The sequence below is a fragment of the Pseudochaenichthys georgianus genome, chromosome 22 (genome assembly GCF_902827115.2).
Source record: "Pseudochaenichthys georgianus chromosome 22, fPseGeo1.2, whole genome shotgun sequence".
Taxonomy (NCBI): domain Eukaryota; kingdom Metazoa; phylum Chordata; class Actinopteri; order Perciformes; family Channichthyidae; genus Pseudochaenichthys; species Pseudochaenichthys georgianus.
In genome coordinates, this window is record NC_047524.1 from 4,023,078 (window position 1) to 4,048,967 (window position 25,890).

Here is a 25,890-nt window from a genome sequence, read left to right on the forward strand (position 1 = left end):
ATCCTAAACTGCTGGGACATTTTGCCAATACCTTTATATTGTCTACTCTTCACTTACTTGTCAGCATAGGTCGGCATTGATGTACAGAGCCGACAGAAGACCTTGTTTATATTGGCATCATATTGAGAGGTGCAGCCAGTGACGCGTCCTAAAACCAAGAAGTAAGCTGCTGGTTCCCTCGACAAGGGTTTTGGAAAATAGCTGGAAATAAGGTCTGTGGAAAACAAACCCGTTTGATAAATGCACGTTTTGTTCAGCCGGATAATCTCCACATGTCTACCCTACTTTTATAATTTTCGAATCATAAATCTAATCGATAGATTATAAAAGGGTTTTAGGACGCGTCACTGCAGCCAACTCCATCGATCAAGCTGGCTGAAACTTCCTCTCCCTCTTCTTCTCATGCTCCCTGTCACTCTCCTTTAACTCCTCCGGTGACTTTCTTTTATTTGAAGATTGTTTTTTGCCCGGCGCTTGGCCGGTTACCGCTGGTATTAAAAACATTTGGCGAATGGTTAGGTGGCGCGATAGTCTGTAGTGAAGCAGCGCGCTCCCGCTCACCGGAGCCTGCTCCCGCTGCGCTCCGCAGCAAACAGTTGTTTGCTTTTCACCCAACAACAACGACAACCGACTCACGGAACGCTATGTTGTAGCGTTGATAAACGAAACAATTTAACTAAATTGCTAGTCAAAATACCAATACCACAGGACAATTTTTATATTTTTAGTGGCCCGAGCGGGCAAGTGGAAAGTACGTTATGCTGGCCCAGGGGTGTCTAAATAGTGCTTCCGGGCCAGCGGGCCATTTAATGTCGAGCCCTGCCGGTTACCGGCCGGCCCACATCGTCCGACCGGCCCACTTCAGTACCGGCCCATCGGGATTCGTCCCGAACGTCCCGATGGCCAGTCCGCCCCTGGCCTCAAGTCATATCACTTTAGGAAGTGACAAGTGGGGAGAAAGTGTGAAGTCTACAAGTTTGAAATATAATACGCTTGAGGCTAGCTGCTCTATGCTACATTAGCCGCTATTAGCATAACACAATACATTCAAGGACCAGACTGTCAACAACAACAACGCTGAATTATTGGTATTCTAGGCAGCAGGTCTTGATAAAAAATGCAATATCTGTTTAGAGCAATGTTGGATTAAAGGAGTAAAAGCTACATTCCGAATAATCTGAGGGTAAAACTCATTAAGAGATTGTCTTTTTAAACGGTAAATTATAGTGGAAGAACCAAATGTGTCATACTTGGCGGGAAAAGGCAAAAATGTCAAAGGTCAGAGGTCAACATCTCACAACAAAACATGAAAGGACCTGAAAAAAACGAATTTACTGCAAGCATGGCAGAAGTACTCTCACCGCTGAGTATGTCAAATTCCAAGAAAGACGAACGGAAATGGACGAATGGTTGAAATCAATAAATGCAAAGCGCTCTTTTTCTATGTAATACTTGTTATTGTCATTCTGTCTCACCTCATTCTGCAGGCTTGACCAGATCTCCCTAATAACGGGTAAATAAAAAGTCAAAAGAATCCCATGAAATGCAGTTGGTGGATCGATACACTTGGCTCCGCACAACCACTCTAATTTGGGAAAGCTTCGGAAGTTTGCTGCTTCACGTAACAGTTGACTCTGCAGTCTTCACAATCAGTCTATACTTTAAATCTAGCAGAGGAAGAAAAAAAAAAAGTATGTTTCCCTGCAACGTCTCCTCCATTTTCCTGCTCTCACTAATGCACTCCTGTCATCAGCGGGTTGGATAGCATATAGTGCAAGCTAACGGCAATCCACAGTGACGGCAAACCTCTCTCTGAAAACCTTAACTCGGGCAGGGAGAAGTAAAACCGCCAGAGAAATTGATTCTTTCTTAACACCGCCTACGCCTTCATACAGCAGGATAAAAGGAGGTACGGAAAAACACTTATGCTTTGTTCTTGGGAACAGTTTGTGAAAGGTTAGGGCCATATGGAGAATAGGCGACTCGCTCAAATATTGTTATTATAAAGAAAATGGAGCTCACAAGGGAAACACATCACAACCTTGTTAGGAGTTTGCTCATGAATTATTCAAAGCCAAGTCAGCGAACAATTGGGGCAGAGCCACAGCTTCCTGAAAAATAAATAAATTACCACCCCGATATGTTCAATGGAAGGGCCGCCGCTTCGGAGGCTCTCACTTTTCACAGGTTGAGGTAGGGGGGGGGGGCGTTATTGGAAAAGTGCTATATCTCTCTATCCAATCAGTCAAGGCAGGAGAACATGGACACACGCACACGCACACGCACACACACACACACACACACACACACACACACACACACACGCACACGCACACGCATACGCACACGCACACACACACACACACACACACACACACACACACACACACACTCCATCAGGACCCTGTTACCTTGCAGCTGCCTGAAGCGTCCATCCAGGATGGAGTTGAAGCAGATGTTGGAGGTGCTGTAACTCAGCCGGCGCGCCCGCTTCATACTTTTAGCCGAGGAGGATGAGAGGAGGGCGGGGGGGTGGTGGGGGTGAGAGGCCCGCTGACGCCTGGGGGTGCAGGAGGAGGATGAGGAAGAGGACGAAGAGAAGGCGGGGGGTCCCGCTGGAGCCACGGAGAGCGGGCCATGCAGGACTGTGCCGTTCCTCTCCAGTTTGTTGGGGTCGGGGTCCTGCAGCTTCCTGCTGATGCTGCTGCCCCCCCTGGAGGTCTTCCTGCTCTCAGCTCTCTGGGCCCGGTGGACCGGGGGGGTGCTCCTGCTCCGGCTGATGCTCATGCCGACCCGGACAGGGGGCTCCTTCTCCATTAGGGTGTAGGGCCGGCTGGCAGCCTCCTTAGTGCCCCCACTGCTGCTGGTCCGGGGGGCGGGGGTCTCCCTGCTGCTGGCCTTCAGGCTGATGTTGACCTCTCTGAGCCGGGGTTGGCTTAAAGGGGTGGCGCGCAGCAGGCAGGGGCTGCTCATCTTGACCCCGAAACGACAACAACAACAACAACAGCGCCTGGAGCCGGCAGAGGAGCTTGGCACTCCACGTCTCTCCTCTTCTCTGTCTCTTGGCTCTCTGTCCTCCTTTCCAGATCCCTCTCGTGTTCACTCCCTCCCTCCCTCCCTCCCTCCTTCCTTCTTCTTTCTTTCTTCCTCACTCTCTCCTCACTGCTGCCGTGATGATGCCGTGCCCCCACTCGCAGACGGCACGGGGGCTCAGCCAGCTTTCGGTTCAGACTGGTTTCTCTAGCCCCATCCATGCATACGATATGTTTTCAATACGTCCACGTGCGAGCAAGACTCCCTCCCTCAGCCCGGCACTCCCACACAGTCGGTGCATCACTGAATGTGAAGTGTATCTCCCGAGCCAATAATCCATCATAAAACTGTCCACCTCTTAGGAACGCACCTTCTTTTACATGTATGTTAGGAGCAGTGTACATGACCGGGTATTCGATATGTGCTTTGCAAACATGCTGAGTGCATATTTCTGAGTTCACAAGCTGTAATTCAGCAGCGGGCGTCATTCACAGCCTCTCTCATCTCCTGCCTCTATCACGACTTTCCTCCCTTCTTCTACCACTCTCTCTTTCTCATTCTCTCTCTCTCTCTGACAGGAAACACTGATTGCATTACAGAAACATCAGTGCAGCAGCACTCTAACACAATATCACAAACACCCACACAGAAGCCTTCACCGCTTAAAGAGACAGAAAGAGACAGAACCAAAAGTGGTGAGAGCGCTGCCCGATAAACATTCTGGACACAACTCTTAACATGTTGGCCGTACTTGAATCCGTCTTCACAGACTTTAATGTCTGCGTAGAATCGTGTACTGGTATCAAATCAGACAGTTCTTGAACTTCCTGTAAAGTAAATGCTTAAATTGTATTGAGTCTTAAATTAATAGTATTTATGACCAGCAATTTTTCAGCAATAGTCATTTAATGTAATTGCAATCTGTAATTCCTACCTCATATAAATCAAGCACTCACATAAAGGTATAAACAGCGGGAAAGGGCTCTGCTCTCTGGGGGAGAACTTCCCCCTCCTCCTTTGAACACAAGAACAAAGACAGTGGCACTCGGAGAGCGGAGACATAGCAAAACCCAAAGGTGCATTCGTGTTCCCCTTCAGATGGTCCCGGTTCTCGAAATGGGAAGTCCTTCTTCCTACTTTGATATGAAGTGTTTAGGATTTGGCGTCATCTGGCATTACTTAACTTAATACCCCTCTGCTCACCTCTGCCTCTATAAGAATGTGATGTATGGCTAAATTGTGTTACGCAGTGAGACTATGTCTGGCAGCTGAGATGATGCAAATCTGCCAGAAAAAGTATAGTTTACAGGAGTCCCAAGTGATTGACAGGAAATGCATTCACATAAACACAACGTTCTAGCTAGTGTATACAGCTTTCATGTAAGTGGAAGACAACCTAATAAGAAACAAAGTTCAAGTAGTGCCTTTGCGCATGCTGTAATCAAAAGACTCATTTCCTCTCCACAAAGGTCATTTTTTCTGCCCGGAGTGGTCAATACACTCTGGGCAGAGTTCCCGTTAGCCGGTAATTACCGGACTACGACCGGTAAAATATGCTGAAGACCGGCAAATCTAAGTCTCTCCGGTCAAAGTGTCCGTTCAAAATAATTTCCGTTTAGCGCAATACCGCATCAGTTGCGCAACTTGCGCCACTTATGTGACAGACAAAAGAGTATGTGACAGACAAGAATAGTCAATTCTAATGTCTAACACTTCATGTGGAGAAAGAGATGTCCTGTATGGGTTGATTGTGCGTTGATCTGTTGGTAATGCCTCGGGGTTCCGGTGGGCATGCATGTAAACAAATGCATAATGCTGCGCTAGCTTTGTGGCCTCACCCGGTTGCATAGCGACGCTTATTGTTTAGGTGTCTTTTCAGGTAGTCATATCATTAGCTAGGACTAGCTAGATCTGATCGATATGGACATAAACGCGAGTGAAGTCTAATCTGGCGGGAGAGAGAGATCAGCTGCTGCTGACGAGTCGACACGCAGCTCTGCATAATCACTTGCAGCGGTGAGCGGAACAAAACACACACTTCAGGTTAGAATATCACACGTAGCTATTTGAATTACCTCTCAAACTACCTAAACTCGTTATAGATAAGTTTAGTTTTACTGTCGGGTCACTCATTAGTGGCGAAAACATATTCTAACGGGAACTCTGACTCTGGGACCTGATCTATTAAAACATGCAGAAGACCACAGGAACAATCCAATCAAACCGCTCTGAAATCTTGAAGGACAAGGATTTGATCATGAAAAATGTTCCTTGTGAACAAACAAATATTTCAAAACAACTTGTCAAAGCAGTTTTTCATTTTCAAAAGAGTATGGTGTGGTGACACGTTATGGGACATAATTCACCTCTCTTATTGTGTTGCCACACGGACCCTTTAGTGGGAACACCTGGAGAGTTAGCCTCCATTCCTGCTAGCTCGTCAAGCAGAGCAGTTGATGTGTTAACCTCTCTGTGATTAATGGATAATAAAGAGTGGAACTCCGTTCTGAATACACCGCCTCCGACTCCCTTTTCCTGGCGCTACACTGGTGACCCTGACGTTTCCGAGAAAGTTTCCGGAAAATTAACGAGCATGGCTGAACGCGATGTGTTCGTAAAGCTGCCGGAATTCTGGGAGCACGCCGCGGAGGCATGGTTCGCACATGTGGAGGCGCACTTCGCCTGCCGACAGGTCCGTGACGGGGACCTGAAATACTACCATGTGGTAGCAGCGCTGGGCAGCTCTACGTCGTCCAGGTTGGTGGGATTCATCGCAGCCCCCCCACATCATGGCAAATATGAGGCGATTAAGGCCCTTCTCCTTAAGACATTTAGCTTATCTGCTAAGGAGAGGGCCCGCCAGTTACTTGACATTCAAGGCCTGGGAGACAGCAAGCCATCTCAGCTAATGGAGAAAATGCTAAATCTGCTAGGGGGGGAAGATCCCCGGATTTTATTCACGGAGATTTTCCTGCGTCACTTGCCTCCCCGGGTCCAGACGGCGCTGGCCAACACGCCTGTCACGGAGCCGCGTGCCTTGGCTGAGGAAGCGGATCGTTTTTTCCTGGCTACACAACAGCCCGGTGCAGAGACGTTAGCCGCGACGCGCAGCAGCCCATCTGCAGTCAAGACAGCATGGCGGGGGCCGGAAACGGCTGTGGCAAGCCGGCGTGGAGACACCGGAGAGTGCTCTTACCACGCACGTTTCGGGACAAGGGCGTGCAGCTACAAACCCCCGGGAAACGGAGGGGCCGGCGCTCGGTAGTGGCCCTGAGCGTCGGCGGCACGTGCAGGCTCCTCTTCGTCAGCGACAGCGTTTCGGGGAGCCTGTTTCTGTGTGACACGGGCGCTCAACGGAGCGTAGTTCCAGCGTCGAGTGAAGACGTCGCCCGTGGGGGGCACGGACCGCGATTGACGACGGCTAACGGCGGTCCCATTCGCACGTACGGCGTGAGGCCTATGTGTTTGTGCATCGGAGGACAGCGTTTCAGCTGGGATTTCGTGACAGCGGACATTTCTTTTCCCCTCCTCGGAGCGGATTTTTTGTGTGCTCATGGACTCTTAGTGGACGTTAAGAATAGGCGTTTGATTGATGCCTTGACGTTTTCTTCCCTCGTGTGCACACTTGGCAGCGCAGCGTACGACGGGCTGTCGGGCTCGCTGTCAGGGGCAGACATTTTTCTCAGACTGTTGGCCGAGTTTCCAGACCTGTCGCTGCCCACCTTCTCTGCGCTTACCACTAAGCATGGCGTGGAGCACCACGTCACTACCGAGGGGCCTCCTGTCTACGCCAGGGCCCGGCGGTTGAACCCTTCTAAGCTGGCTGTGGCGAGGGCGGAGTTTGCAACCATGGAGCGCCTGGGCATTGTCCGCCGCTCTGACAGTCCTTGGGCTTCCCCCCTGCACGTCGTCCCCAAACCGAACGGCGGGTTCCGCCCGTGCGGGGATTACCGCCGACTCAACGACGCCACTACGCCTGACCGCTATCCAGTGCCGCACATTCAGGACTTTTCGGCTCATCTGGCCGGTGCGGGGGTGTTTTCCAAGGTGGACCTGGTGCGTGGATACCACCAGGTGCCCATGCACCCCCTGGACATTCCCAAGACGGCAGTGATAACACCTTTTGGACTTTTTGAGTTCCTGCGGATGCCTTTTGGACTCAAGAATGCCGCTCAGACGTTCCAGCGCCTGATGGATTCGGTACTGCGGGACCTGCCGTTTGTGTTTGTCTACCTCGACGACATACTCGTCGCCAGCGCTTCAGTGCAGGAGCACCTGTCCCACCTCCGAGCCCTTTTCACACGGCTCAACGAACACGGATTAATCATCAATCCGGCAAAGTGCCAGTTCGGGGTGTCGGACATCGATTTCCTGGGGCACCGCGTCACCAAGGGCGGTGCGACACCTCTGCCAGCGAAGGTGGAGGCTGTTGCGGCTTTTCCTCGCCCGCTCACAGCCCGGTCGCTCCGTGAGTTTCTGGGGATGGTGACCTTCTACCACCGTTTCATCGCCCGGGCCGCACACATCATGCGGCCGCTGTATGAAGCGTTGAAAGGCAAGACCCCCGTCCAGGCGATCGACTGGACAGCAGAGGCGGACGGCGCTTTTGCTGAGGTCAAGACCGCGTTGACTCAGGCGGCTTTGCTGGCACACCCATCATCTACGGCTCCCATCTCCATCACCACGGACGCGTCGGACTACGCGGTCGGCGCAGGGCACGAGCAGTGGGTGGAGGGCGCTTGGCAGCCGCTCGCCTTTTTCAGCCGCCAGCTGACGCCCAGAGAACGCAGGTACAGCGCCTTTGACCGAGAGCTCCTTGGACTTTATTTGGCCGTGCGGCACTTCCGTTTCATGCTGGAAGGCCGTGAATTTACGGCGTTTGTCGACCACAAGCCGCTCACCTTCGCCATGTCAAAAGTGGCGGAGCCTTGGTCGACACGTCAGCAGCGGCAGCTTTCCTACATATCAGAGTTCACTACGGACATTAAGCACGTGGCTGGCAAGTCGAACCTGGTTGCTGATTGCCTCTCCAGAGTCGTCATCGGTGCCGTCCAGTTGGGCCTGGACTATACTCGCATAGCGGCGGACCAGGTCACAGATCCCGGCGTCCAGGCTCTGAAGGTGGAGGGCGCGGGGCTGCGCTTGGAGGACGTAGTGTTCCGCGACGCGGGCATTACCCTCCTGTGTGACGTTTCCACGGGCCTGGCGCGGCCTGTCGTCCCTGCCAGCTGGAGGCGCTCTGTGTTCGAAGCGGTGCACGGCCTATCACACCCCGGCGTTAAACCTTCGGTGCGCTTGGTGGCCGCGAAGTTCGTCTGGCATGGGCTGAAAAAGGATGTGAGGTCTTGGGCCAGGGAGTGCGTGGCTTGTCAACGCGCTAAGGTGCACCGCCACACGAAGGCCCCGTTGGAGCGTTTCCTGGTGCCTGAGAGGAGGTTTGATCACGTCAACATTGACCTGGTTGGTCCGTTGCCTTCCTCTCAGGGGTTTTCCTACCTCCTCACCATGGTGGACAGAACGACCCGTTGGCCGGAGGCAGTTCCGCTCGTTTCGACATCAGCCGCAGATGTTGCCCGGGCCTTCATTGCAACGTGGGTTTGTCGTTTTGGCACCCCGTCAGACATTTCCTCAGACAGGGGCTCTCAGTTCACGTCCGAGCTCTGGAACGCTGTGGCAAGCAGTTTGGGGGTCAAGCTGCACAGGACTACCGCTTACCACCCTCAGGCTAACGGCCTCTGCGAGCGCTTTCATCGCTCCATGAAGGCGTCCCTCAAGGCCGGCCTTACGGACGGTAACTGGGTCGACAAGCTGCCCTGGGTGATGCTGGGCCTGAGGACCGCACCTAAGGAAGATCTGCAGTGTTCTACAGCGGAGATGGTCTACGGTCAGCCGCTGAGAGTTCCGGGGGATTTCCTCCCAAATGCATCAGCTCCCTGGTCTGCCACGGCCCAGCGAGTTTTTCTGCGTGACGCGGCGGAGGCTTTCGCTCCAGTCCCGACTACTCAGCACGGTGCGCCAGGGTCTCAAGTTCCCGCGGAGCTACGCTCGGCTGGGCACGTCTTCATCCGTCACGACGCACACAGAGGCCCCCTGCAGCCCCCTTACGACGGACCTTTCCGGGTTTTGGAACACGGTGAAAAACACCTGGTGGTCGACATGGGCGGTAAGGCTGAGCACGTCTCGGTTGACCGGGTGAAGGCTGCTCACTTGGACGTGGACCGGCCGGTGGTGCTGGCTCGGCCGCCGAGACGGGGCCGACCCCCGGCTTTGATTCCTGTCAGGGAGTGTGGACCTGTTGTTCCGGTCCCTCCTCTGTCAGGGGCCGCACGGGCGGAGGTCGCTGTACCGACTCCGGTGCGCAGGTCTCGTGGGGGCAGGCGGATTGTTCCTCCCCGCCATACGGATTTTGTTTACACGTGAATTCTGGGGGGGCTTGTGTGGTGACACGTTATGGGACATAATTCACCTCTCTTATTGTGTTGCCACACGGACCCTTTAGTGGGAACACCTGGAGAGTTAGCCTCCATTCCTGCTAGCTCGTCAAGCAGAGCAGTTGATGTGTTAACCTCTCTGTGATTAATGGATAATAAAGAGTGGAACTCCGTTCTGAATACACCGCCTCCGACTCCCTTTTCCTGGCGCTACAATGGGTAAATATCTACAACAGCTGGTCACTGTTGTGTCTCTACTGGGACATGTCTCCATGCTTTAATGTTCAAAAAGGTCTTTATTTTTCTCATACTGCCTGTACTGCAGCACCTCTTTTCACCCTCTGTCTGAAACCAGAATCTGATGCTCTGATTGGTTAGCTGGCCGGCTCTGTTGTGATTGGTCAACCACTTAAAGATGTCCCGCCCAACATTACATACTGTATGTTGGAGCACAAGCCAATAAAAGTGCACGTTTTATGTAGTGATGTCACTCTGTTACTGAAGTAAACAAAGGAGTCCAAAGGAGGCGTTTCAGGTATGGGGGGGGGGGGGGGGGGGGAGTGTGGGATTAAGCCTTTACAGACCATTCACATGCACACAAATCTAAATGGAAAACCACAAAAAGCATAATGGGACGTCTGTAAGGATTTTAACTTCAAATAAAAAGTTTGCAAAATGTTACCTTTGTTATGCAACGTTCTTAAACGGCTGCTTGTGTTGAGACATTAAGAGTATTTGCTAAATCCAAAACAGTGTTTGTAAAGTTAACATTTCCTAAAGTTAGATATTAATAAAACGTTATTTTTTGGTGTCAGTCTCGAAACCCAGCTATCATATCCACACTAGTTTCAGAAGATACCTTGAGATTCCCAGTGTTACCCATAATTCCCGTCTCCACAGAGCTGAACTTGTGTTTCTCCACCTTGCCACTGACCTCTCTTGTGTCTAAGGCTTTACGGGAACAACCACGGGGTGGCCCTCTGTTCTTCCCCCGCAGAAATGCTGCTATTTAAAAACCCCAAGACCCACAGCTGGAGACCCTGCTTACTAGCTTAGCCCCGAAATGCCAGAGATCTGTGCTGTGGGAGGAAGAGATGCAGGGCAGCTGTCCAACTCGCTCAGACGATGGCCATTCTGGGAATGTGCAAGCGATCACAGTTACTTGTGGAGGGTCAGGGCTCAGCTGCTGGAGGTTTGTGACACCACGAGTAACATGTACACACACAACAACCCTGCAGAATGTGAGAGCTTTGAAACTAAATCAAGGGTCATCTGGAGTGTGCATTTTTGACCAAAACTAAGGTCAGTTACACATTCAAGCACTTTCAAACCCCCAATAGTTACACTACATATAGCTCACCGTCTCTAAAAAGACACTGCCATCTCAGAAATGTGTCACCCAAAGGCCTGAGAAAGGCCTGTTTACTGTGCACACACTCACCTGCGAGGGCCTTGATGCGCGAGCGCTCAAACAGCCGCGCTGAGCATTGGTCATTGTCGATTTCCTCGTCGGTGATGTCGAAGCGGGTGTTGATGCGGCTGTACTGCTGCGAGATCTCCGCATTGTCAAAGTCTGTGGTGGAAGTCATGGCGGTGGCCAGCTTGGCGAGCGGCGGAGGGGACGGCCAGCGGTGTCCTCAGGTGTGGGGGGGGGGGGGGGGTGAGTGCAGAGGACGAAATGACAGGATGGATCTGGAGGTAGTCTGAAACAGAGGTAAGACAGACAGTACAGGTGTTGTTTTGATTTATTATAATACCTGGTGTTCAAAACATATGAGACTCGAAATGAGATGGCTGAAGGAGTAGATGTCACTTCTTTGATAAGAAAGATAATGTTAGGCACAATCTGCTTAATCTAACTTGTGGAGGTTTGAAGACATGGATGATTAGCCATCTAGGCCATACAAATAACGATTAACGAGCGACTCTCACTGACTGCAACTAACATTGACAACACACATTGATGTATGTATGTGTCTTTCTTGATCCATCCTTCATCTTTTTGAGGAGGAAATAGCTTGTTATAATTGCACACAGGGTAAGGTGACATCTCATTGTAATGTTTTGCCTGACGAACATCATAAGGTAAAGTATATAATCCTCAGATCTGAGAGGATGGAAACAAGATGATAAGATTATCAATGAGTCGCTCTTTTGTTTCTGATGGTCAAGCGATTGCTTATCCTGGCTCTAAATGACAATTCATTGCAATTGTTCAACATTTGAGCCGTTGTAACATTCATTTTCTGACACATGCCCCACATGGCAGCACGAGGCCTTTAACCTCTACTCAGTGGTCAGTTTTAAAGACCAACCGATTACCAAGAAACAATAAGCAGATGTATTGATAATGAAATATGTGTTTGTCCCAAATCTAGGGACAACACAGGGTAAAGACGACTGACTTGTGAATCAAGCTTTCTCTGTACGCGTCACCATCTCTTGGTTTTTATTTTGGTGTAGAGTTTTAATGTATCAGCCCCATTGGGAAAGGGGTTGAGATTCATCTGTATGATCTATGTATATTTGTTTTACACCGAAATCTCGCCTGTAGCTTTCAAATGTTCCCTTTAAGCCCCGTTACAGTTACACACACAAAATGGAGATTGTGAGAGGCCCCTCACAATCTCCATTTTGTGTGTGTAACGGTGCTCAACTGTCACTGCAGTGTGTGTGCTCTTTGTGTGTGTGATGGCAGGTTGAAGGGTAGCAGCTCAGATAGCTCTCTATCTGTGTGCAGCATAGCTCTCTTATCATGACACACACGGGGGGGGGGGCACGGGGGGGGGGGCACCCCTCTGTTGAGTGTGTGTTTGGGGCGTTTACCTTGGTGTTTTCTTTTTCTGAGAATAAGCACGGGATGCCAAATGAGGCGGGAAATGCAACTTGCATTGCTACTGAAGTGAAAGTCAATTTAGAAAGCATTGCAGGGCCATCATGTAGCACTACAACAGTTGCTGAACACGACATGTTTTTTTAAATATTTCAGATATTTAAGTGATGACATTAATATTATAATTAGACTACCACACAAAGCCTTTGGTCCAGTCAGCTGCTAAAGAAAGTATGTCCTTATTATCATATATTATTTTTCTTTCCCCAACATTTTTGTAACTGCTGTTATTATTTAGATTTTACTGTTCGTATAATTGATTTGTGTCTCTTACTTTGCTTTAATTGTCTGTATCTCATTATCTGCATACTCGGCACCCTGGTCTATCTGTCTGGGTCACATGTCAAATCAAATAAAACAGTATAAATAACACTTTGAGTAGAAATAAGGCAAATATTTAGCATTTATTCTACTTAATATTTATGATTTTACAGCAGGAGAAAGCAATAGTTATAGAATAGTGGAATACTAAGCAGGAAATGGAAATAATTGACTAAGGTACAAGGGACTCCAAATTGTACGTGAGTGCAGTACTTGAGATAAATGCCGTTAATTTCCGTCCCTGCTGATATGGCTTCACTCCAGAGGTCTGCTCGGAGAAGAGGCACAATGATGGCAGCCTGCAGGTCTCCCTCCTCCTGCTGCTCAGTATCAGTCCTGTGCAGAGGGCTCTTATCGGCCCGGGGACACTTCACCCACCGTGGGGATCCCCTTATCACCTCACACACAACCTGGACAGGACCACCGCACAACACACTCAAACCGTACAAACCCTTTTTTACAAAGCCCTATCCACAAACCGTCAGCTGTTTACAGAAACCTTGCAGACTCTAATCATGTCAAAGGGCTGTGTGTCCAAACACAAATTAAGTGTGTGAGCTGGGATTGTATGCAGTGAGAGTGTACTCGGCAGCATGTAGAGCTGTATTAAAGGCAGGCCTCACAGACAGTCCCGGGACAGAGTTCAGCGCCTGCCACAGGAAGTGTGTGTCTGTCAATAGTGAGCTGTGCTCTTGTGGTGTCCTTGAAGAAAACACAGAGCTAGGAGAGGGTCACCCTGTCAGCGAGGAGCTCCTTTAATGCAGAATAAAAGTCCCAAAATAAGATTAAATCAAAGGCTATAATTAGAGTGCTGCGTATGTGTAAAGGTATGCACATGCGTACATTGCCTGGTGCACATGCAGATCTCAGTACAGTCACTACTGAACATTGGGTGATAAATTAATTAGTTTCAATCGAAAACAAATCTTCAGAAATTGTGATATTGGTTTAAATTATTTCCATAACAAATGCAAAACGTGATAAATGTCTACTTGTCTTTATCTTATTGGCTATTAAACTGAATGTCTTTGAGTTTTGGATTGTTGGTCTTCACAATATTCCTTTTTTACATTTTTAAGAATTGACTTCAGATACTTCCCTAATTAACTGAGTAATTAGTAAGTCTCTAAAATGTTAAATATTGATTTACAAAAGCAGTTAAAAAAAGTATAAAAGAGGTAGTAAAAAGGTTTCTTGGGAAATTACTTAAATAATGAATTTTTGATTCATGACTATGTCTGAATTCCACAAAGATAACATTACCAACACTTAAAGGATGTAATCTTAAAATAACTCGTATTATACGTTGTTAGTACTATGAGGTATTGGTAGAACAAATAACCAACGTTTAAGTTGTTATTGGCCCATAAAATAAATGATAGTCCAATAAGCTGTTGCTATCACCTCGAGATAAAGACCTAGCACATGGTCTGCTATTTCATCATTTCGGTGGCTGCGCATTGTGAGATGATGACGAAGAAGGGCTGGTTAATTTCCTAAAAGTCTTATAAAAGTCAAAGGGAATAATAAAAATGTCAGATGGATGTTCTTCAGAGATGCCGTGGATGGAGCCCTGCACATAATGTTTGGAGGGAAATTATAAAAAGGTGTGAATTAAATTATTTCACAAAAGATTTTGGAGTTAGAATAATAACATTTCTTGTTTCACAGGTGTTAAATTAAACTTGTATTTCTATGCATTTCCACTTCTTGTGATTGTAATGGACTGCAGCAGCCTCTTTTGTTGATACTCAGAACCGACAACAAACAGGTTCACTGTTAACGTCGAGTCAGCACCAGAGATGAATAATACAAGTGGGAACAATGCTCCCAGCTGTAAGTAACCTGTGAGCCGAAACATGCACTCTGCGGAGCACACACACATTATCTGGCTGGGAGTGAGCACATTATACAGAGAGTCCGATGGAGGGGATGAAATAAGAGATGGGTGTGGTGGTGGAGATGTGTGTGAAACTGTAGCAGCAACCTGACTGAGGTCCAGGAGAGAGTAAATCTGAGATATAAACACAAAGTGGACAGAGATCAATATCAAAGAGGAAGAGGAGGAGTACGCATCAAAATGTACTTCCCTTAAATTCTTTGAAAATGCCAATAACAACATAAAACCAACTACTCCTCATGTACGTTAACAGAATATGAGAAGAGATATGGGGGAAACTGAGCATACAAACTCTGTGACTTAATCCATACAAGCTGAGAGAGAAAGTTCCTTTGTTGTGGTCAATATTGTTTTGACTGCAGCGACACTTAGCCTGGTAATAAGGGAATCAATAGTAAACTATTCCTGTAGTGTGTTTACACAAAAGCCAGCTCGGCCAGACATGGCGACACACACTCACACACACTTGTCCTTTTAGGGGAGCGTCTCTTATGCTCAAGGAACATTTGATTTATTTGTTATTTCATAAGCTACCAGACTGTTTCCGATCAACGAGGCAATACGCATCGTTAGGTGCTTTAAGAAAGAAGAAGAGGAGCAGATGTGAACATATGGAAAGTATGTGCTTCGCTATCAGTGATGACATCTAACAGTACAAGTATTTTACTCATGAAACTAAGTATACATTTGAGGTGCCTGCACTTGAGTATTTCCTTTGTATGCTGCCATACTCTCCTGCTATTACATTCCTTTGACAGCTTTAGTAACAAGGTCTCTCACGGTTTAGATTTTACATAAATATGCATAGCAGTTTTATAAGATAATGTACACTTAAGTATTCCAAAAGTATAAAGTCCTTAAAAAACTGAAAATAGCGGACAACTGGAAATCTAAAATGTTACATACACCTAAATACATCATTAAAAATAATAAAATAAGAGGAATAGTTAATATAATAGTAAGTAGCTACAGTATCAACAAGTATTTGATTTTTTGTCAAGTGCAATTTCTATTCAGTACTTTATAAATAATTAAGTATTACATTGTATTACTGACAATTTTACTAAAAAAAGTGTTTCCACCACTCCTTGGCATTAGAGATAACTTTTGGAGAACGACCTTCTCCACGCGCAGACATGCGCAGTGACGTCATTGTGCGCACTTTCAACGACTCTCTGCTCAAAACACTAAAAGATAACAAATTGATAACTCAAAATGTGACTCAAGTAAAACCAAAGAAACGGGAGTAGGCTATGTTTAAAACCAGGGCACATTTCTTAAAAAAAGCTTTTTGGAAACGACGTCACGGTCAAACATATCAGCCCGGTCCAACAGGTGGTTTGGAGGAAACTTGTGCCTCCACTTTAAACAACGGAACACTATAGCAGGCTAATGGAAGGAGAGCCTGTCAGTGACCGCGAACAGAAAGTATTTGGCCAAATATCAATAACTTCATTTAACAACAGCGCACTTACTGTTGCTTCTGGATGTTGTCCTGTCCGAAAGTGTTTATGTTGAGTCTTCTTCCCTGCCAATAAAGCAATTATAATCCCATTGAAGCAGCGGGGGTCCTGGTCATAGCAGGGGGAGGTCTCCACAGAGCGAGGAGGTCCTGCACGGGGGACGAGGGAATAGGGGCTGTAGGCGCCGCGCGCTCCACGGTCATTCCCGAGAGCCAGAGTCTGACCCACCCTGCCGGGTTAAAAATAAAGTGGGCGCATCCAGTACATGATCTGAGCGCGCAGGGGACGGACATTCCTGACTGAGCTGGTGACTCTAAATGGCAGAGACACTTGTGACCCCCCCCCCCCACACACATACTATGCAGTCCACCCGGCCCCACCGGGATCTAATCGCACACACAACACCCACCCAGAAATGTCACCTCCACTGCTGCCTCTGTGGACCATTCACATGCTGAACACAGAACACAGAGCAGAGGCCTGTAGGCAGACAGATCCTGGAGAAAGAGCCTCACATTACAAAATATACCCATCCATTACAGACAGTGGGCAAAAGCAAAAGTACTTTTAATAATATATTTAGATACTTCACTGGACTGATGGAACATGTGGAGGGAAAAACACTCAAAACACAAAAATACTTCTCTTAAAAGCGTGTGACAAGTTTCCACAGGATGCATTGCAGGCTCCTTAAGTTATCACTTCTTAAATTAGATTGGATATTTATCACTATATAGAAAAAATATAAACATTTCAGAGGCATAATGTGTTTTCTGTCTGCATTTTAATGTTATTTAAACACTGCAAAGATGTAAAATTGGAAAGAAGAGTATGAATCTTAGCAAGCAAGCAATGTCAGCTTTGGGTAATTGACAGTTTTCGATACTCTGAGCTTCAGACACTTTAAATCAGCACTAAAGGCACAGGGGCTCAATACTCAGGCCTACTTACACTAATTGCAAATGATTAAATTAAGGGATTCAAGACTCTGATATTTGAAATGTAAGGAGAATTATTCACAAAGATGGATAAAAAACAGAAACACAACAATTCACTTTAAATATTTATTGTATTCGTTAAAAACACGCAACAGGAAGCAAGGCGTTTATAATAAAATACATTTACAACACAAAGTCAAAACATAAATAACATGCTTTTTACAAAATGAAATGCGCACTTGGGAACATATAAAAAAACATAAAAAATAAATCATTACAAAAAGTCGTCACTGTGTTCCTTCCCTGCGTGTCCTCAGCACTTGTGTCTTTGGTTGCCTTGGGAACATCTTTGGTCTCAAACTGAGCGCTGCCAAAACGGTCCTCCTCCTCAGACTACTGTAAATAATATGGCTTCATATCTGGGTACAGCTGACCCAGTGAACAGTGCTGCCTTCGATCAGCGTCTGCATAGCTTCTACAAACAAAAACACGTTTCAAACACGTAACGCCAATACATGCATTAAGAGTGTTGTGCAAGCAGCTGTAGACACAGCACCATGCTGTGCTCATAACACAAATACAAACTCCATCACTATTATAAAACACATTCAACAGCATTTCTCAAACGGAAGGCAAGAGGAACAAAATAAATAGACTTCAGAAACAAAAAGGCGTTAAACTCAGCTTTTACAGATTCAGGTACCATATTGCGGTCATATCTTAATGCAGCTTTTACAATGCAGTTAAAGGAGGGTACTGTCCGTTTAGAGCATCCTTCCTGGATTGTCTTATCTTTTTCTTTGGATTATTCTTGCTGAAGGACACTGAATGAACCAGAGAGCTTTGGTTTCTTTTTCTAACCCACCTTTTAGGCACAACACTGTTTTATGACTTGTTTTCCTGCCGTGAGTTTGGTCGAGTGGTTTCAAATGTGCAGACAAACACGCATACATTAAATATAACGGATACAGAGTCAGACAAATGGTTGTTAGGATTCCTTCAAGACACCACCCCCAACACATAGCTTAGGGACTGTGGGAAAGATATGGGGAAATGAGACGGGGGTGTGAACCTTATATTTACATATATTGTCAAGGAAGAAAGGCGCTCCCCCAGGGTTCTTCATGTTTTGTTAAAAAGCTGTCTTTTTATTGTAACTATTCATTTTAGAGGCATATATAAAAACAGTGAAATAAATATTCGCCCTGCTCAGAGTATCTTACTTTCCCCCTCCTCTCACATTTTTCTGACCTCTTCTCCCCCTTAATATTTTCCGGTCCCTTAAATACATTTGCCGTAATCCTTTTGCTACAAAAACAGATGAAGGACAATGAAATGGTTATTTCCTGCAATAAAATAATCTTTTGTGGGTGGTTGAATATGCTTGAGGAAATAAATACATATACTGTAACAAATCAGGGTTAAACAAAGTTTGCAAATATTTCCTTCATATGTTTGGATGTGGTTTTCCTTCCGTTGACAATAATAGGATATACACTGACTTTCAAATACTTCCCCTTGTAAGTACGTCTCAGTCGTTCATTTCATTGTCATATCTGACAAATCCCCTTCATCATGCATCTATGCTGACAGAAAACATATAACAACAACAACAACAAAACTGGCTGTATTCATCTATCTTATAGCGATACAAAGAAAGTAAACACTAGTCAAATCACACTTGAGTTGTAAATGAACATCAAATCAGTGTAACCTTGTTGACCGACTCTTTAACTTCAATTTAAAGATTGTCTAGCTGTGACTTTGTTTACAACAATGTGGAGGTCCACCTTGCAATATGGTAGAAATCAAGACTCCATATTGCAAACAGGCATTAAGGGCTGATACCTATTAGATTATTATAAAACGATTTCATCACATAAATGATGTTGAAAAGTTGGATCAACTTTGTAGCATTGGATAATTCATTAACAAAGCTGTCTAAATCTAAATGCAGTAAATGTGTCCTGCAAAGTTCTTTCTTTTCGACTTCTAATCTATCTTTGGCCAAATAGGTGTATGCTTGTTACAAGCTTTTATGTACATTACAAATACAAAAATACAGTTTCAATATTTTATAAAAAATACCTTCATATAAAAAAAAGCTGCTTCAACTTTGTAACTGGGAATCAATATACATTAACAGTGCTTTTAGAGTATACCAGAACAAGTCAAACAAATCTCAGGTGCAAATGTAAAAGTCAGACTAACTCTAAGCTGGAGACGGTTTTAGTCAAAGTGCTCACTGCTGAGGCGTCTTCATGAGGACTGTGGATTTAGTGAGGAAAACATCCAGATCAGCGACGACAGCTGCATGTCTCCTGGCAACAGTGTTCAACAGGCGGGGGGGGAAAGATGGAGTCCCTAGGTCCACCTGGAAAACAACAAAATGATACGGCAAAGATTCACTTAAAGGGGACCTATTATGCTAAATCCACTTCTTCATGTCTCTTCTACATCAACATGTGTCCCCTCTTCTTCATGTCTCTTCTACATCAACATGTGTCCCCTCTTTTTCATGTCTCTTCTACATCAACATGTGTCCCCTCTTCTTCATGTCTCTTCTACATCAACATGTGTCCCCTCTTCTTCATGTCTCTTCTACATCAACATGTGTCCCCTCTTTTTCATGTCTCTTCTACATCAACATGTGTCCCCTCTTCTTCAAGTCTCTTCTTCATCAACATGTGTCCCCTCTGTGTAAAGAGATTCTGAAAGTTTCAGGAAAAAAGATTCTCTCACTTTTTGTCCTGACCCATTTCTATAAAAACCTGTCTGAAAATGAGCTGATCAGATTTTGGCCACTTTATGATGTCATAACGTTTTTTTTGGCTTGTGTAACCATTAGCCAATCAGCAACCAAGGTAACCCCCCCCCCCTTATCACCTGAACAAGAGCACTCTTAGCCGCTTTCACACCAAGTGCTTTGCCGTACTTAGTTAGTACCCCAGGGCACTAAGTACAGATTCACAAAACTTTTCAGAGTTTTACGGGGCGTGGTTTTCAATTCGCCCAGCCAATAGAAATTGGTACTTTTTTGGTACCACCTCTCTAGTAGGCACTAACAATGGGGGTAAAAGTTCCCGGCACCAAGTACTCTTTTTGGTGTGAACGCAACATAAAGCGGTACTAACGGAACTAAACGGGAAAAGTACAGGGAAAAGTACTCCGGTGTGAACACGCCTATTGTGTTCTTTTTAACCAAATGTCTCTCAGAGGGGCGTGGGGGGGGGCTCCTTATTTTCATCTAAAGTAACAGACAGAGAATCAGCACTTTGGAAACAGGGCTGAAACAGAGGGGATTATGGGTAATGCTGCAATGATCTGTTTGGTGTTTGGAGCCAAACACTTCAGAGACATGTTTTGTATATATCTGAGACCTGTAACATATTGATGAAAAACAGTATAATCTTTAAATTGAGCCTATATGGTAATCTTGAATCGGCCTTATTATGCTTTTTCAGATTTTCCCTTTCCTTTAATGTGTTACAGTATATAATAATAATACATTTGATTTGTAAAGCACCTTTCATTGCTAAAAGCAATCCCAAGGTGCTGATATATAGGACTCCTGACCTCTTATAAATTCAGATTCAGATTGCCATTACCTCCACCTAGGAGGTTAGGTTTTCACTTCAGTTGTTAGTCAGCAGGATTACATTAAACCTGGTGGGAGGATGCAACAAGGCCCAAGGAAGAACTCATTATATTTTTGAGCAGGAACATCTGTGATAGTTTTTTGTTCTGGCAAATGTCCAGCCTGCAGAAGTGGAGTTATCATGTGGGTGTAGAGTACTGATGTCTGATTTGCTTCTCTTAGCTGGAGTCTGGGGAACAAATGCTCTTGTACTTAATCTTATTGCCAATCAAAAATCCATGCATTGCAAGTTTGTTGAATAATAATAATTAATCAGCACTTTCACATCCGCTCTTCGGAGGTTTGCCTGGAGTTAATGTTCATTTAGAAAAAACCTGTGTCTGAAACATTTCCATACGAGTGTTGAGACATTAACGAAGACCATCTATCTATCTATCTATCTATCTATCTATCTATCCATCTCTTAAAATGAGATGTTGCTAGCGAGCCCAACACACATATCAGCCTGCAGATTAGTTTATAGCTAGCATCGCTCACCTGCAGCAGGTAGATGACCCTGGTGGCTTCCTGTCCGTTACGTGTAATTGGCTGCAGGACCCAGCAGCTGGGCATCATCTCCCCCCGAACGGCGTCCACACTGGGTCGAGGCAGAGACTCCTCGAACACGGACTGCAATGCCAGCACACACAAGCCACCCTGAGGCAGAGAGCAATATAAAAAGTCATCAATAAAACAGGCAGCGCAGCCTTTTGATCAGCCAGGAGAATCTGACACTGATAACCAGCAGCTGAGTCACCCTCCGCCTCAGGGGTATTGTTCTTTGCATGAGCATGAGTACTGCTTAAAGAGTATTTTCTACATGCTGTGGATGACAAACTCAATGCTACGCTATTTATCATGTTCTTCATTTAAAAAAGACAGCACTGTATCCTGTGTTCCAGCCACACTAATATGACACTTAACAGAATGTTATCCCTTTAAAGCAGGGGTGTCAAACTCAATTTCATCACGGGCCACATTAACATTATGGTTGCACTCAAAGGGCCGGTTGTAACTATATAAATATACATATATAAATATATAATGTATTACATTATTGCCTCTGAATTGGATTATTGTCGGATAGGATAATAACTTACGTCTGAAAAGCAGAAGTCTCTTCAGTGCGCATGTCACAAAACAAAATGCATTGTGGGACATGTAGTTGTAGTTTATGGGCAACCTGCTTCTGTAAAGTGGCATGTAACCGTATAATAAACATATTATATTCTTTGCAAGCTCTTGCAGGGCCACATAAAATGAAGTCGCGGGCCAGATTTGGCCCCCGGGCCTTGAGTTTGACACCCCTGCTTTAAAGCGAAGCGTGATTTTTCTGTACGACTATGCTGCAAACACCCAGTGGATAATGAACAAGTGTGACCAGCAGTAATCATAGGGACGGCTGGTTTATTTTGCAGCTGTGCTTACCTGTTTGGATTCGGTGCTGATGCAGCAGAAGTCCCGCGGCTGGCTGAGGTGGCAGGAGGACGGATCTGTTAGTATATACACTGAACAATAACACAGAGAGAAGGGTCAGAATGTGTGGGAAATAAGGGATGAAACCTTCAAATAAAAGCAAAATATAAAAGAACCAAGGCAATGGAATAACAAGTCATTGCTTAACAAGGTTAGAAAGGAATTTATTTCACAACTTCAGAGAAAAGGCAAAGTTCTGCAGATCTCTTGTGATATAATCTACGTCACTGTGTAAACACAAATACTACTTTTAATGAGAGCAGAGTCGATGACGTAGGAGAGGGCGATGATGCTTCAAGCGTATTTAATGCATCATAGCGCAGGTGTGAGAATAAAGCTGGACATGCTATACGATACAGTAGTGAGTGATGAATGGGACTGTACTCTACTGTACTATTCATAGCTAATGCATGCAGACGCAAGACTTGGAGCAAAAATACGTACAGAAACAGCTTGCAAAAATATAAATAGTTTGGCAGCAAAACAAACTTGTAAATACCTTCCTATATTTGTATTCTTGCAACGATACAAATATGATCTGCAAGGTCGACTCTTTCCTCACATGCTTCAGAGATTCTCCCATTGCAAATAACTTATTTCACACTTTCTTGAGGAGTGTGTTATCTTACTGTTTAATGTCTATGGATTATAAAATCTACTGGGATGTAAGACATTCACTAACCAGGGGAGGAGTGGTCAGATATATGAACTCAGTAAAGGTAGTATTTCTACTATGCAAATAAACTCCTTAACAAGTGAAGGCACTGAGACATATTGTTACCTAGAGAACAGTAGGAGTATAAATGAGCAAAATGTTCTTAAAGTGAAAAAAAAATGCTCAATTAAAAGCATTGAGCATATATATTGTATAATTAACTATTACAATGATTAATTAACGTTTAAGCAGAATGTTACTTTTCTAGATGGATGAGATGTGGCTTATTCAATAATTTAGATTAATAATCCCTTAAAATACTGTATGTTTTTGTTAAATCTTAATTTATAAAGAAGTTAGTTACTATATTTGTCAGATAAATGTTTCGTAAATCCTGCAGAGTTGTAGCGGAATAGACATTTAAACACAAGGTAATGAGGTAAAGTACATCTACTCACACTTAAAGGTGGGGTGGGTAATTCACTTCAGAAACACTTTTTGTTGTATTCCATGGAATGCTCTTAATAATAATAATCCTTATATTTATTATAGCACTTTATCAAAGACTCTCAAAGCACTTTACAAATACACATTACACATACAGATCATACATGTTATGGTCATCTACTGTGGACAATACCCACAGGAGCAAATTCGGGTGAAGTGTCTTGCCCGACGCAGTGGGGCGGGAGCGGGTTTCGAACTGGAGTTCCCCAGTCAGATCTGATGATCAAACGCACAGACCACTGCGCCACCCGTCTTAACATCCCGATAGCAATGAATACATTAAATGCTTTGACAATAAATACATAAATAAATGTCATCAGTGGAAGCCGTGGCGCTGTAAAAAGCACGACCAATCATCTGAGCCGGCCCGGCTAAAGTAACTGGATGGCCTACCTGCCTGTCAGCCTTCCATCTGTGCACAAACTCATCTCGTGCCCTCATTGGTCATGTGCGCGTTCGTGTGTGTTGGAGGAAGGGCTCTGTGAGGAAGTCTGAAGGAAGTGGCAGATTCTTTTCGGCTGCGTATTTTCACATTCTAGCGCACTCGAGCTGCTTTCTCCATTCTTACCTACCCCACCTTTAAGTGTAGCTCTTGACTTAATTTACTCCATACATTGCTCCACCCGTACTGTACCATGTGTGGATTTGGACAGAGCAGACTCACCCAGCTGAGTGCTGTCATCTAGTGGTCGAGTCCACACAGAGCGCACGGACTGATGGAACATGTGGCTCCTCGACAGCTGGCGGATTATCTTCCACAGACTGAGCAGGGGTCTGTCCAGCTCCCCGGCCCCCAGGAAACTGTGCACAGACGGGCTGGTGGAGGGCTTGTAGAAAGCCTGGACCCCTCGTTCTTCTCCCTGGTGCCTATATAAACACAGAGTAAAAACACTTGAAAATTAATGATGTTTGTGATTTAAGAGCTTTAATAATTCCTCGACAGTCCTTGACTTATTTTGTTCAAAGGCATTTACTCTTCCCCACCATCCACCACACATCCTCTGCAATGGCCTTCTTAACCCTTGTGTTGTGTTCAAAAGCTGTTACCGTTCATGGTTTATCTCAGTCCAAAACACAAAAACAAAATGACTATCATCCAACATTGTTTTAACTACATCATAACTAACTTATAATGCATTCATAACCGAACAATCCTGTTGTAATTTAACGTTATGGCCCCAAAACACATGACACCACATATTGCTCACTTTGAGAAAGGTGGAGTTCCCGTGGGGGGAGGGGGGGCAGAGGGAGGGGAGACCAGGCGCATGTTGCGAACAATTATTGTTACAGTGGATGAAGGGGGCGGGGGAGGGGCGTCTAAAGTCAAAGATGAATCTTGATTGGTCCAAATTTGACCTCGAGTCACCCACAACAATTCTGCTGAAGACCAAATGATACACTTTTTTTTTTAGAGACCTTCAGACTTGGCAAGAATTGTCCAAATCAGTTTTGTAGTGTTTATATAGCTGTTGTGGAGGATATCATGAAGCCTCGTTCCGATACAAAAAACTAGAGGGTAGTTATTAGATAATTTTAATTTGAAACGGGTCACGGGAGACGCGAACACAACATAAGGGTTAACATGAGGCCCAAAAGTAACCAGCTTAACATTCTTTATTATATATAATTAATGTACTAAACTTTCTTTAAATAAACCTTTAAACGTTCTTGTTTTGTTTCACTGCGCTGTATCATCAACTAAAATCCTAGTCTACATTGTGCATTTAGAAAAGTAAGGCGATTCTGAATCCGACTCAAAGGCAGAGGAGTCGATCAAAGAGAAGGACTGATCATACCTCCAGCCTGCCGTGGCCTTGCCCATTAGCAGGTTGCTCAAATCTCCAGAGGAAGCTAGTCGCACCTGTGGAGAAACACATTTACAATTCAACCTGAGGCAAACATCTGAGAGAGTAGTCAAAAAAAAAAGGGGCAACCATTACAAAGATTAACCGTGAAATCCAAAGCACAAAGAAGTCATTTAAATGTAAGTCTGTGTCACCTCAGCAAGAGCTCGACCGAGGAGACTGGATGTGATGTCTTGATAGGTTGAGGATATGGAAGAGGAGGAGCCAAAAGAAGCGGTGCGTTGGCGTGTAGTTGTGGGGGATGGAGATGAAGTCATGAGGGGATCAAACCCGCTGACAGGAGGAGGCTCAAGACGGACATCTAGAAAAGACGTGGATGTTAACATGGAAGTTCGATACAGAGAATGTCCAGTGTTTAGTGATGCACTAGTCACAGACGGGGGATACAGACTTTGGAAAGGACCTCCAAAGTCTTTGTGAATCAAGAGTGGAAGAGTGAATAGTGAAGTTGGGTGTTATGATCATAGTCCAGTCCTTACCATGGGCAGACAGCCAGGCTCTCGGTGACTTTACACTCTGAGGACCACACATAGGAGGACGTGTCCTGACCTTCAGCCCTTCATCCTGTACCGCTGTGATCTGAAGGAAATCCATAATGTCACATTTATCTGCAGCTCATTCAAAAAGAGAATGACGACAAAGCCTCAAAGAAGGTACTTGCGGTGTAACAACAATCCAAGATGTTCCCTTAACAGTTACTTTAGGGTTAAGACTAAGTATTTAAGATGTAAAGCTCCCCTATTATACTGTTTTTCATCAATATATTAC

At 45.4% G+C, this 25,890-nt stretch overlaps 2 protein-coding genes across 2 annotated transcripts in view; both read right to left on the reverse strand.

Annotated features, from left to right (window-relative positions):
* The window catches only part of sptb (spectrin, beta, erythrocytic), a 63,329-nt gene extending 47,048 nt beyond the window's left edge, over positions 1-16,281 (reverse strand). Inside the window, exons 1-2 of the mRNA XM_034111923.2 lie at positions 16,054-16,281; positions 10,906-11,167 (exon numbers count right to left, since the gene is read on the reverse strand). Coding sequence (XP_033967814.1) covers positions 10,906-11,053 — 148 coding nt within the window. The 5' untranslated portion in view covers positions 11,054-11,167; positions 16,054-16,281. The remainder of the gene's footprint in view (positions 1-10,905; positions 11,168-16,053) is intronic.
* An 810-nt stretch (positions 16,282-17,091) lies between these two features.
* stard9 (StAR-related lipid transfer (START) domain containing 9) overlaps positions 17,092-25,890 on the reverse strand; it is a 55,066-nt gene continuing 46,267 nt past the window's right edge. Inside the window, 7 exon segments of the mRNA XM_034111018.2 lie at positions 17,092-19,353; positions 21,115-21,273; positions 22,045-22,124; positions 23,919-24,121; positions 25,054-25,118; positions 25,257-25,423; positions 25,602-25,701. Coding sequence (XP_033966909.2) covers positions 19,222-19,353; positions 21,115-21,273; positions 22,045-22,124; positions 23,919-24,121; positions 25,054-25,118; positions 25,257-25,423; positions 25,602-25,701 — 906 coding nt within the window. The 3' untranslated portion in view covers positions 17,092-19,221.